Source organism: Eriocheir sinensis, chromosome 14 (assembly GCF_024679095.1).
Source record: "Eriocheir sinensis breed Jianghai 21 chromosome 14, ASM2467909v1, whole genome shotgun sequence".
Classification (NCBI taxonomy): Eukaryota; Metazoa; Arthropoda; class Malacostraca; order Decapoda; family Varunidae; genus Eriocheir; species Eriocheir sinensis.
In genome coordinates, this window is record NC_066522.1 from 4,793,874 (window position 1) to 4,806,993 (window position 13,120).

Here is a 13,120-nt window from a genome sequence, read left to right on the forward strand (position 1 = left end):
TGTCTAAAGCCCCGAGGAGCTGTCCAAAAGTTGGGTTGTTGGTTGCAACGTTTCGTTCCTGCCTAGGGAACATCTTCAGGCTGAATGGAGCTGGGTCGTCTGGGTTGCTCCTTTTATATGCTGCTCTGGCTTGTGATTGGCCGTGAACAAATAAGCCTTGATGGCAACAAGAAGAAGGTAAATGCTGGCGTCCCTCGCAAGCATGTGTCTAGGTGTTGTTTTTTCTGCTACTTCTCTTCTGCGTTGGTAAGATTTGCAGATCTTGGGCTTGAGTGTTCATCGTTGGCCCTAGATCTTCAATGTAGAGGGCTTCCAGGAACAACAGTCGGCATGGGTCAGTTTCCTGCAACCACTTCTACAAACCAAAACAACATCAATCTCTACTACAGGAACTACATGTCCACCGAGTACAAGACAGATGAAAGAGTGATCAAAGATATCATCCACAAGAATGTGAAACCAACAAACGCAGAGCAAACCATATCACTCATCATCTACTACAAGACCTCCAAAACAGCCAACCTACTAATCAAGAACCGCCAAACACCACCACCGGCACCTCTTCAGGAAGACCATGTCATCTACGAGCACACCTGCGCTTATTGAGGACTCAGGGCCTCATACATACATCGGGATGACACGGACAAAACTGACTAGGCGCTAACATGCCACATACAAAATGGTGCTATCAAGATACATTACTCAGTCAAGAAAAAGGAAACCTTAGCACGCAGCCACCTAGAAGATTCAACGAAAATACTTGACAAGGAAACTGACACACGCCGACTGTTGTTCCTGGAAGCCTCTACATTGAAGATCTAGGCCAACGATGAACACTCAAGCCCAAGATCTGCAAATCTTACCAACGCAGAAGAGAAGTAGCAGAAAAACAACACCTAGACACCTGCGCAGCGAGGGACGCCACAGCATTTATCGGCTACTTGTACACGCCACACCGGCCAATCACAAGCCAGAACGCGATATAAAAGGAGCAACCCAGATGACCCACCTCCATACAGCCAGAACATCTTCCCTACGCAGGAACGAAACGTAGCAACCACCAACCCAACTTTTGGACAGCTCCTCGGTCTTTAGACACCGTCAAAAAGAGAGTTGATAAGACTAATAGAAAAACGCAGCAGAAGCTGAATAATGCAGAAACAGTATTTCATTCAATCTCATGCTTAAAAGAGAATTTACTCCTGGCTACACTAATCTAAAATATATATATATATATATATATATATATATATATATATATATATATATATATATATATATATATATATATATATATATATATATATATATATATATATATATATATATATATATATATATATATATATATATATATATATATATAAAATATATATATACATACATATAAGGAAGACAACTTGTTTTCTTCAGTACAAGTTGAAATTTGAGGTTTTGGGCTGTGAAATATTACTTGTGAAGGATGACTGTGCTTTAGGAAATAATCTCAGACAAATCAGGCAGGATTACTGAGGTGCTTGTGTATTGTTAGCCATTGCTCCAGGTGACTGAATTGGGGTCTCTTACCAGTATAGACTATCTTTACCAATTTGTATGAAATTTTACAATCAGGAATAAAAATCCTCTGGAAAATTGGGATAATTGAGATGAAGTATAAAACATAATTATTTTTGGTATAAGTGTTAATTGGAATGGTACATACAAACTGGCAAGGTAGTTGTTTAGTCTGGGAACTTCCAGCTAGATCGCCATATGGAATGTTTCACACGCATCATTCTTACATCATCATCTGTAGCCCTGAGTAAAGGAAAATAAATAGATGCTTAAAAGTTCATGGTCAGAATAACTGATTGATGCTAAAGATGGGAATGGAGTTTGCATGTAGGCTTGCTATGACGTTCCACCTTTTATACTTCAGTTTTAGCAAAACAGCCAAGTTGCCAGGGGCAGATTCCAAAGGTGGCCTGACAAAATCCAGGGATTCTTAGCACCAGTGTTAGCCACTATCTCTTCCTGGGTCTGAGGTTCCTTTTGAGTCCAATGACACTTTTTTGGTGAGTAGTTTCTGAACTAGTTTCAGAAATATTCACTGTTGTAGAAGTGGATGACTGCCGTAAGCAATGCCGTTTAGTATTTTCATCTTCATGTGGAATGCAATCCCTGTGTCTTTTGCCAGTTTTCTGAGTTCTACTTGGTGATTGTAACAAGGCTGATAGAATACGACAATCTGGTGATGGCAAAATGAGTGGTTTTGATTTTGTCTGTCTCAGGGATTGCAGTGTGAGTTCTGTTTGTACTGCAGACATGTAGTTCTCAGGGATAACTTTTGCAATATTAGAGTCATTTGCTTCAGTGCAAGCACTTGTTAGTGGTGTCTCTGATGGGGCAACTTTATAATTTTTGCAGGTTTGTTGGATACTTGATGGGCAGGATGAAAGAGAAACACATTCTGATGTCCACGAAGATGAGTTTATGCTTCCCTCAGACTCTCCAAGTCCCGCATTGATACACTTATTGACGACAACCTCTGATTTGGGATGAATTCGTTTCTGGTGTGCAATGTGGAGTTCTTCCACTGAGTGTCGAACATGGCAGTAGGGGCATTTGTATGGCTTTCCAAGAGAATGTTTGTATTTATGTTGAGTCATCACTGATGCTGAAAGTGCTCTGAATGGGCACTCTGAGCAAGATAATAAACAACTTGTTACTTGGTCATCTTTTGTATTATCTTCAATCTCTATTGATTTCTTTACAATATTTTCACCTTTATCTTTAATTTTCTTTGATTCTTTGGTCTTTGCTTTTGTATACTTCTTCATGGCACCTTTACTGGGGTCTTGAGAAACCTGTTGAAGGCAAATTTGATTTTGTGATTCACAATTACCATACTTAACATTAAGTCATTGCTGTCATAAATGAATCTGTTCTCAGTCGGTATCAAAGGCAGGTTGATGATAGAAAACAAAGCCCTGGGTGACTAATTTGTTCATGAAAGGCATTCCAAAATATTGAGGTTAAAGCTAGTAGAATATATATACACTAATTAATGCTTTGTACAATGATGCTTATGGATGAATGATGCAACTTTGTTCATAGGGAAAAGATAAGATTCACAAAAGTGTCATTTAACCACTTCAGAAAGGTGATGCCTATGTCAGCATCATGAAGCCTCAGGACAATATACAGTGACACCTATGTCTGCCTCATAAAGCCTACTAGCCTACAGGCTTTTTAAATTCATGTGGCTTTATTTTATAACATATTCAACATGGAACATTATTATTACTATCACTACTGTTGCTATTAGTTATAATTATCAAAATAATGAAGGTATTTCTCAGGAAAACTGAATTTGCATACCTGGTTCAGGAAATATCTATTGCTGACTTAGCATTATATCCTAAATTATGTGATTGGACACAAGCCCGTAATTTTGGGAGATTTTTTGGGGGGAGGGGCTAGAAGACATCATAGGTTCGAGGTGACAGAGGAAGTAATGAGCTACAACACACCCCATCACAACCCTAACACACTGCTATGTTACACCACTGCTACCCCCCCCCCCCCCCCCACCACACAGCTACCTTATTAGCATGGAAGTAGCAGTGCAGTGTAGAAGCAAGTCAATGCTGTAGTGACAAGTGTAACAGTGTAGGAGTGCTGTGGTGCTGTGTTTAGGTGCAAAATGGTGTGTGGTGCAGCGTTGGAGTGGTATATATTGGGGTGAGGTTGTGGTGTAGTGTACGTAGCAACATGTTGCTTTCCGAGTCCATCTTTGTTTACTTTTGTCAGCTGATGAGTGGCGGAGCAATGACACAGGTACGTTTACATGGGGATCCAGACTTCCTCGCAACATGCCCCTGCACACACATCAATCTCTTCCGAAAGACTCTTGAGACGTGAATGAAAGTCGTCGAAGCTCTCATCCTCGGCTTGCTTACAGGTGGAGATAGCATGTCGGCAGATCGCTTCGCTGTTCTGACTCTTCATGTGCTCCTGCAGGAGGTCAAGCACCTCTTCCACTGTGTGCGGGGAATCGTGGGAAATCTGAAGCGTGTTCTTCAGGACACAGAGTGTCTCCGTGGAGAAGCACATCCTCAGCTGGGTGAGTTGCATTCCTTGGGGCATGGTTGACAGTTCCACCAAGGTGGCGTAATCCTCCCACCGGCCCCTCCATTGCCGGAATTGTTGGAACGTCCCGCCAGAAGAGAGAGGCATGAGTGACGGCGGAGGCTTTGATGGAGGCCCGCTGTTCTGCTTCAGCGGTGCCCAGCTGTGGTGTCTGGCCCTGCTCTGGTGGTGTTTGGTCAGGAGGTGGGGGCTGCTGACAGACACTTACCAGCAGTGCCTCGAAACACCGTGTGTCTTCCTCACGACGAAGCCATTTGTCTTCCCGATGTTGTGCCGCGTCCTCCCGCATCCATTACAGAAAGCACGACATGCGGAGGGAGGGGAGGAGGGTGTGACTGCCCCTTCCCCGGCCTATTGTAGGGGAGGTTCTGGTGACTCCTCCATCTGAGGTGGTGAAGCAGTGGGCATGGTGGGTGGGGTTGCGGTGATGTCACTACTGGTTTTCCAAGTGCTGCGTTTACCCATAGGTTATATGCTTACACTGCGTTATTTCAATGATATACAGGGGCGGTGCCTCAACAGCTTGGACCGGATGTAAATCGTAAATAACCACAGAGCAATAAACGGAGGTCACAGGCGGTGGGTGTGGCCCTGGGCCCCACTCACCAGCACAGGTGAGCAAGGTCACAAATGGAATGCGGGTAAGGCTGGACGTGGCGCCAACCAGCTTGTACACTTATTTCATCACTATTTACCTTTCCAAAGTATTCTACTCACTGCGCCATGTTGTTCAGGTTATTATCTGCACTTGTAATGATGGGATAGATAAACATTGAATAAATTAAAGTCCATATATTATATGGAAAGTAACAGAATACGAGCGAGTAGGTGTGTACGCGATACCGACCAGGTGTGAACTGCCTGAGGGGCGCCAAGGGACAAACTGCTGACACCACAGGATTAGTGTTGCCCACGACAGGATGAGAGGTGCCTATATCCCGAATTAGCATTACCCACAGGCAGTACTTATTCCATCATTACCGACTCTGATTTTGGGTTTCCCACATTGCCAGTGCCAGTTTAGTCCTTGTGATGGAGGTATTACTCTAGGATTACACCAAACTTACTCTGGTGGTTAAATAATTATTGGGGGTAGATTTTAACATGCTAATCTTCAATCTTACAACTGATTCCATTGTGAATGCTCGCTTGTGAGATTTATACAACTGAATACAGGTAACTCTCGATTCGATTTATTATTTTGGAGAGGCAGAATCAAAAATCAAAACAAAAAAAATCAACAAGATCAGGGTTTCAGAAAAAAAAAATACAGATTTTTTCAAATATATAGCGCACACAGTCCTACCCCCGCTTTGTACTACTAATGTACAAATTTTAATGATTTTTAGGCTTTGATTTGATGACTAAAAAGGAGAGCAGTACAAGCTCAGTAGAGATATTTCTGCTAATACCCAGCCAGCCAGGCCTTTTATTTATTTTTTAAAACCACACAACCACACCTGCATGGCAGGTCACCAGAAACGCAGTGAATTGTGTCTTGCCTAGTTCTCTGTCATAACGAGTGATGGTGGAATATTATGCTTATTCAGAGAGAGAGAGAGAATATCCATATCCACGAGGATAGCACCAGGTCTTCAGTCTCAGCCTCAGAGGAAGTGAGGAAGAAATGAGGGACACCATGAGTGGCTAGTGTGGGTTGGTACCGCTGATTGTGGTGTATTGTACTGTATATATTACTAGGTAGTTGTACCACCAGTAACTGCCCACCTTATTTGTTGAGTAGCGCAGCGTGGGTACTTACATACATACATGCAGCATTAGATTACTATTTCTGTGGTGATAGGTTATTATCCCTAAGGTTCAGGTGAAGTTGTTAATTAAAAAAAAAGTGCGGGTGTGGTTTAGGTAAAGTTCTAATAATTTCAGAAAAAAAATGAAAAATGCATGTGTTCGGTGGGTGGGTTGGTGGTCAGGTCTGCTATCTTGAATCGTGAGTAATTCTGAAGGTTTACTGTTATGCAAATGCCGTTGTGCTCCACATGGAATCTTGATGCCTGTTTGCATGATACATCATATTTTCAGAATTTGTGAATAGTTTTGTCAAAATAATTAATTGGAGATTAGAATATTTTTTCTGAAAAAACACTTGAAAGTAGAGGTACATTTTATACACATATGTGCATTATACACCAAAAAATATGGTAGTATTTCCTATGCTATAAACCTTTAGAAACAGGCTTCTGTCTACCCTATCATAAGCTTTTTCCTGATCCATAAATACTGTGATAATTTTCTATCCTCTTTAAATACTTCTCTACTGTCATATGAATGGCGATTAATTGATGTCTCCGCTTCCTTCTTAAGACCTTTCTTGCTCTTCACTAATCTCTCTTAATTATTCCAACCAACTTTTCAGTCAAAAGTCTATTTCTAAGTGCTTTGTACCCTGCCACTCTTGCAGCTACATCCACCATTATTTTTAGAAAACACAGAACATCCAATCTACCACTACATCTTCATTCAAATTCCTTCAGTAATACACTTTCCCCTCACTCATCACTTTAGTCCTTCTGTAATCAATGAGTTTACATTTATGAAATATGTAAGAAACTGGAAATATCTACAACTACCTGTAAGTGTCTAAAACATTTCTGAGTTAAAACTCAAATGAACAAGATATGATTGTGACAATTTTTATACATAGCCACCGCAGTGAGGAAGTGGTGCCATCAGGATGGGATACTACTGGCAAAAACACAAAACTAATTGAAAAAAAGTTCATGGCTAATCAGACTATAACGACATGAAATGGGTGATATTAATTGTGATGAACACCTTACTTAACATCAGATGAAATTACATACTAATTCATCATGAAGTTTTTATATTACATACACTTTTCTCATTCATCAAAGCCAATTCAAATCTTGTCCTCATATTTCATCTAGAACAAGTGGTCACACTGTTAGATGAGATTCTAAAAATGAATAGAGTATACAAAATATAGAAAAATATGAAACGATTACCTTAAAATTTATGTCAATTCTTAAGTGAATAAAATCAGGTGAATAAAATCAGCTGGAGTTAAAAAAAAGTCCCTGAAACTATATTAAGACTGACCTTTTTGCTTGTAATCTTAGATGTGCCATCAAAAGTGGCTCCTCCTTTGTCTTTACTAGCATTCACTTTGTCCTTTCTGCCATCTTTGTCTAGTGAAAGACTCCATCTCTGCAAAAACAACTCCACATAATTAGCAATTCTTTTTTCCTCTTTTCAATAACAATTTCCATCACCATTACAATCTTTACTTCTAATATATGACTGAAGGATAACAAAAAGGGTAAATAAATGTAAGACTTACATATATGACTTATCAAGATAAGTGTGTACACAGTAAGCTGTTCTACTAATCATGGCTTTGCACATGGTATATGACTGAATTAACGCGTCTCTGTGATGTGATGGTTAGCATGTCTAATGACGAATCAGTGGGCCTGGGCAGTCAGTGTACAGCCCTCCCAGCCGTTTATCCTTCCTTACAGGATGGTCGATTAAGGTGTACAGTCAAACCTTGGTTATCATATGCCCTAGTTTTCATACAATTCGTTTTTCGACGACTTTTTTCGTTGAAATTTTGTCCCAGTTTTCATACATCCGCTCAGTTTTCGTACACTTGAAAATGATCCATACCAAACTCGTCCACCTGCCTGCATGACTAAGCCACTCATTTCCTGGAATTGAGCGCCCACAAAAAGCATCCCATGCGTTCGTGACTCACAGCCATATGCTCGTCTCCCAACATCATCCTCGAAGGAAAACTTGGCATTTCCAAAGTACCACCAGACCTCCCTTGAACCTTTCCCTTTGAACATAATTAGAAATTATATCATCATAAATGCACGATGAAGTGCTAGTATATTCTCATTGGCGTAAAATACGTGAATTTCAGTCCTTGACCCGAATATGAGGAAAAGATTACAGATACAAACACGTTTATAAGACTTTGGTGTTCAAGCGAATTAACGTTGTGATGTTATTCTGCAAGGTGTCACATTTATTGAGAGCGTCAAATATGTTCTATAAAGTGAAACGTATGAGCGAGGATTATGTTACCACAATAAGAAGAGCATTTTGTTTATTTATATAAAGTGAAACGTATGAGCGAGGATTATGTTATCACAATAAGAAGAGCATTTTGTTTATTTATAAGTGGAAGTAGAAGAACTGCGAAATATTCAATTGTTCAAGCTATATGCTTTTTACACAGAGGAAGCGGCAACACCATGTTCCAACAATGTCGTCAGCTGAACCATGGACTTGACTGTTTTCTCATCCATATTTCGTACATGAGGTAAGTACAGGTAACTCTCGATTTATGCAAGTTTGTTTTACGCGTTTTTGAAATAACGCGGTGTCCAAAATCCAAATAAATGTTTAATTTACACGTTTTTTCCACTTATACGCGATATTTTATGGAGTGGCCACCATATGTCTCACGCAACTGGACTCACACGGCGCCGCGGCCACACAGCTGAGCTCAGTTCTTCCCGTGTGCCACTTAACAACAATACAGTACCCACGCTGCCACGCTACTCAACGATAGGGGTGGACAGGTACCGGTACCAGTACCGATACTAACGGTACCAGCTATACGGTATGGTACTGGTACCAATACTAGCCAGGCGCTCATGCAGTCCCTCATTTCTTTCTCAGACGAGTGAGGCTGAGACTGAGTGCCTGATTGGATATCTCGGTGATATGGATATTCTCTCTCTCTCTCTCTCTCTCTCTCCACTGAATGTATAATGCACACCTTTTTCACATAAAAAATACCTGAAAGTTTAGCCCTGCGCGTTATACGCCGAATGTACAAATTTTTAATGATTTTTTTCTTCTTTGGAGTGTTTTTAAGGGTCTGTGTTTCGTCTTATCCAATAACAACTGCAAACTTACCTTTGTTATTGTTAACCCCTTCAATACGATGATGCCTACGTAGGCGTCATGAAGCCCCAGTAGCATATACAATGACGCCTACGTAGGCGTCATATTTCTATTCTGTTTCTTCTTCTATTGAGTTGTCCCGTACTTTGTGTTGGTTACTAAGTAAAGACGCCGAATGCTGTCCTTGAAATCCAATTGCTCCTCCCACCATCCTTGTTCCCACCAATCACAAAAAATGAGCTACAGAATGCACCGCCTTCTTCCCGCCTTGTGTCTAAAATTAGGAAGTCTCATTGGCTGTCTCTCTCTCTCTCTCTCTCTCTCTCTCTCTCAGACACCGAGGCTCTGACCAACGTTGCCAGATTGTCGTACTTGGCCTCCTGTCTGCCAATTTCCGACTCAAAAATCTGCCTCCTCGACCCCAATAATTGCCTTCATATACAGTTATCATTAGAATGGTTAATTATTGGTGTGTTTTGGCAATAGTTATGCCTCAGAAACCGGTAAATACGAGGCTACGAGTATGATAATCTGGCAACGGTGGCGCCGACACCATCACGTCTCGCCCACCTCTCTCTCTCTCTCTCTCTCTGATAATTTCCCGACATTCTTCCTCCTCTATACAATCATCTGCTTTCTCTATTTCTTTCCCCCTTGCCCCTTTCTCCCCTTTCTTTATTTCGCTTTTTTTTTTTTTCGCGTTGGCGCAATTTATATTATGCATAGCAAGTATATGTTGACTCGTCGTGTATGCTGTTTTGCAAATACAGGATACATGTAATGAGGGCTTTCAGCAGCATAATATACGGAGGTGACAAGCAGATACATGCCGGCTCAGGTTTCCCGCGCGCTACCGCGCGCGCGGCTGAGCACACCGTATATCAGCCAGGCGGGCTTTTTGAACATCCAGCGCGAAGGGGTTAATGATCCGTCATAGTCCATAGCTGTCTTATAATATGTTACCACAGAATACAGGGCGATCAAATAACTACTATACAAAAATTAAATCGGTGGAGGATCGCCCATGCCTTGATGTTATCCCGTTTTCCCGTCGGGCGCCATTTGTATGATCTTGACCTTGATGTCACAGCTGGCCTACGATTGTATGACTAAGGAGCAGTACAAGCTACATAAAAGAATCATATTTGAAAAAAATATCCATGTGTTCATTATTAATTATTAATATTAGTGAGAATAATGGGGTAAATATGATATCAGAAACTGTACATCATGAGTCCTGTACGAGGAGTTATTTCACATCCGGCCGCCATTTGCATTGTTTACAAACCACACAACCGCACCCACACAACAAACAGCTGCATGCCGCGTGTCACCAGAACCGCATGAAATGTGTCTTGCCTAGTTGTCTGTCATAACCTACGAGTGACTATGAGAACAATATGCTTATTATGATCTCAGAAGCTGTACATAATCAGTATGTATGAGGAGATATTTCTCGCAACACCAGCCCGGCCGCCATTTGCATTGTTTGAAAACCACACAACCACACCCAAACAACAAACAGCTGCATGCTGCGTGTCACCAGAACCGTGTGAATTGTGTCTTGCCTAGTTGTCTGTCATAACCTACGAGTGATGGTGAGAATAATATGCTTATTATGATAACAGAAGCTGTGCATCATCAGTATGTTTATGGGGATGTATTTCTCACAACACCAGCCCGGCCGCCATTTTTATTGCTTTACTCAAGGACACTTGTCAATTCAAGCAGTAAAGATTACACCAAAAATATATAAATTTCGGGAAACTGTACATTGTCAATGTTCTTTAACCTGTACATATTTCTGAGCATTTTAAGAACTTTTTATTTTTTCAAAATTGTATTAAAGTTTGGGGAGCGTGTTATACGCCGCAAAATATGGTGTTTATTTTTCGACAGAAACCTACCTCTTGTTTGATTTACATTGTTTTTGATTTACGCGACCTCTTCAAGGACCCAATACTCAAGTAAATTGAGAGTTACCTGTACTACATCGATAATTATCATCAGGGGGATTCCCCTTCCAAACAATAACCTCTCCTCCTCCCTCTCCCCTCCTCGCCATCTTCCATACGCCAGCAAGAGTCTTCAATAAAGGTAAAAGTGATGTTAAATGTTAATTTATCCATTTCATTAGTCATTTATATTTATTTCTCATTGTTTGCTGTATGTAAAACTATAGTTATTCTGTATAAAATGTATTTTTTGTTAATATTTTTGGATGTCTGGAACAGATTAATTGGATTCACATTATTTCTAATGGGAAATATTGCTTCAGTTTTCGTCAGACTTTTTCAAACGGATTAATTACGAAAACCGAGGTTCCACTGTACTTGGAAAAACCTAGGGATGGCAAACTGTGGTAACCTGGAAAAGTTGGAAAGTTTTGTTTAGTCGGTGCAACATCTGTGGTCATATGCCGGAGAGAGACAGGAGGGGGAAGGAATTATAGGAGAAGGGAACAGATCCCAGGAGACGGGACACAACCCCTGATTAATACCTGGTGCCCATTCACTGCTAGGTGGACAGGGGCGTAGGGTATCAGAAAAGACGCCCAATATTTTCCACTCCGCCTGGGAATCGAACCTGGGGGATCTCCCGGTTGTGAGCTGAGTGTGCTAACCACTGTACCACGAAGCCCCTTGGTAACCTGGATGTTGCACTGGCCCTATGTCCTGGGTTAATGTGTTTTTACACACCACAGGCTCATGAGCCAATAATACAGAGATGAGCACTGCATCCACATGCAGCTGTCCTGGGTTAAAGGGTTCTAACACACCAGACTCAGGATCCAATCATACAGAGATGAGCATGTTGTCCATGTGCAGCTAATAGTGCTCGTTCTCAACTTTACCTTTACTGAAAAAAACAGGTAACCTGTACAACTGTGTTCTTTGACTGAATTCAAGGGAGTAAGGAATTTCTCTAGTCAGAGCATGGCTCATGAGAAAGTCTCAATGATGGGTTATAAATCAAAACTAGAATTAGGGAAGGACTATGACTGCCACCATCTGTATGAATGTATAATGCAGGAGGCAAAATTGTTGCAAAGAAGGATAAAGATCGTAGGGAACTGAAATAATTGAAACATTTCCAGTACGTATATCATATCTGCATGTTATGCAGTGACTTTGGAAAGGAGTGCTCATTTAGGCTTGCCATTCTTTATTCTGAACACAATATCAGTTGGAGCTGAAAAGTTGAATATAGTCAACAATGATGAACTGTATGGCCACACCCTGCTAACATAAAGGGGATGAGGAGTAAGAAGTGTACTAAATATAGCATTACAGTTGTAAGCTGAGCATAACAGTACCTGGTTCTCAGCATCATAGTTGGTCTGTATCAGTCCTATGATTCTAAGTTCCTCAGCAAGGTCTAGGAGCTGATCAAAGTCATCTTGAGTTAAATCTGCCTGCCCAAGGTACATGAAGTCCAGAAGTTTCTCCATGGCCTTGGGTGGAGTGTCAGGCAGCATCAGCACTGGGTGCTCACCAGGGATGCTCTTGAATAGGTTCTCTAGGTACAGACTACATGTACTCAGGACAAACTGGTGAACTGCAAACTGCTTCTCTCCACATATTAATGTGGCATCAGCAAAGAGTTCCTAAGAAAATATCATAATTAGTCATATAATTCAGGAATTTAAAATTAAAGCACTACAAATAAACTGGTATTTATGTACATTTCCATGTTAATACAGATGCATGTTTGAGGGAAGTCTTCATAATATAATTCACCGGGCAAAGGGTGAGTTGGGGAGGGATCGTACATTTTTTTCTTCGAATAATCGTAAACAAAATTATGTAAAGTTGAAGTGATTATGCTTTAAAATATAATCATCTGGCTATACATGTATTGTATGTGAGGCACAGTTATGGCATCACAATATTAGTGGGTAAAAATAAGGTAGAAAAAAAAAAAAAAAAAAAAAATGTACAGATCGTCCACAGGCGTGGACGATCTGTACAGGCATATAGGTCCCCCAGAAAAAAAAAGCAATTAAATAAATTACCAATTTGCCACCACATTTCATTACATGGGCCCAAATGATGATTTTAAAGTGATGGGCAACATAAATAGATAT

General features: G+C 40.8%; 1 protein-coding gene across 9 annotated transcripts in view; it reads right to left on the bottom strand.

Annotated features, from left to right (window-relative positions):
* The window catches only part of LOC126998352 (protein abrupt-like), a 464,876-nt gene that overhangs the window by 28,502 nt on the left and 423,254 nt on the right, over positions 1-13,120 (bottom strand). For 2 of the 9 annotated variants that reach the window (XM_050859864.1, XM_050859863.1), the window contains exons 9-11: positions 12,350-12,640; positions 7,213-7,320; positions 1,383-2,846 (exon numbers count right to left, since the gene is read on the bottom strand). In XM_050859864.1, the coding sequence (XP_050715821.1) occupies positions 2,004-2,846; positions 7,213-7,320; positions 12,350-12,640 (1,242 nt within the window). In that variant the 3' untranslated portion in view covers positions 1,383-2,003. Of the gene's footprint in view, positions 1-1,378; positions 2,847-5,909; positions 6,147-7,212; positions 7,321-12,349; positions 12,641-13,120 lie in introns of those variants that run through there. The other 7 variants (XM_050859865.1, XM_050859866.1, XM_050859867.1 and 4 more) reach the window with 5 other exon arrangements.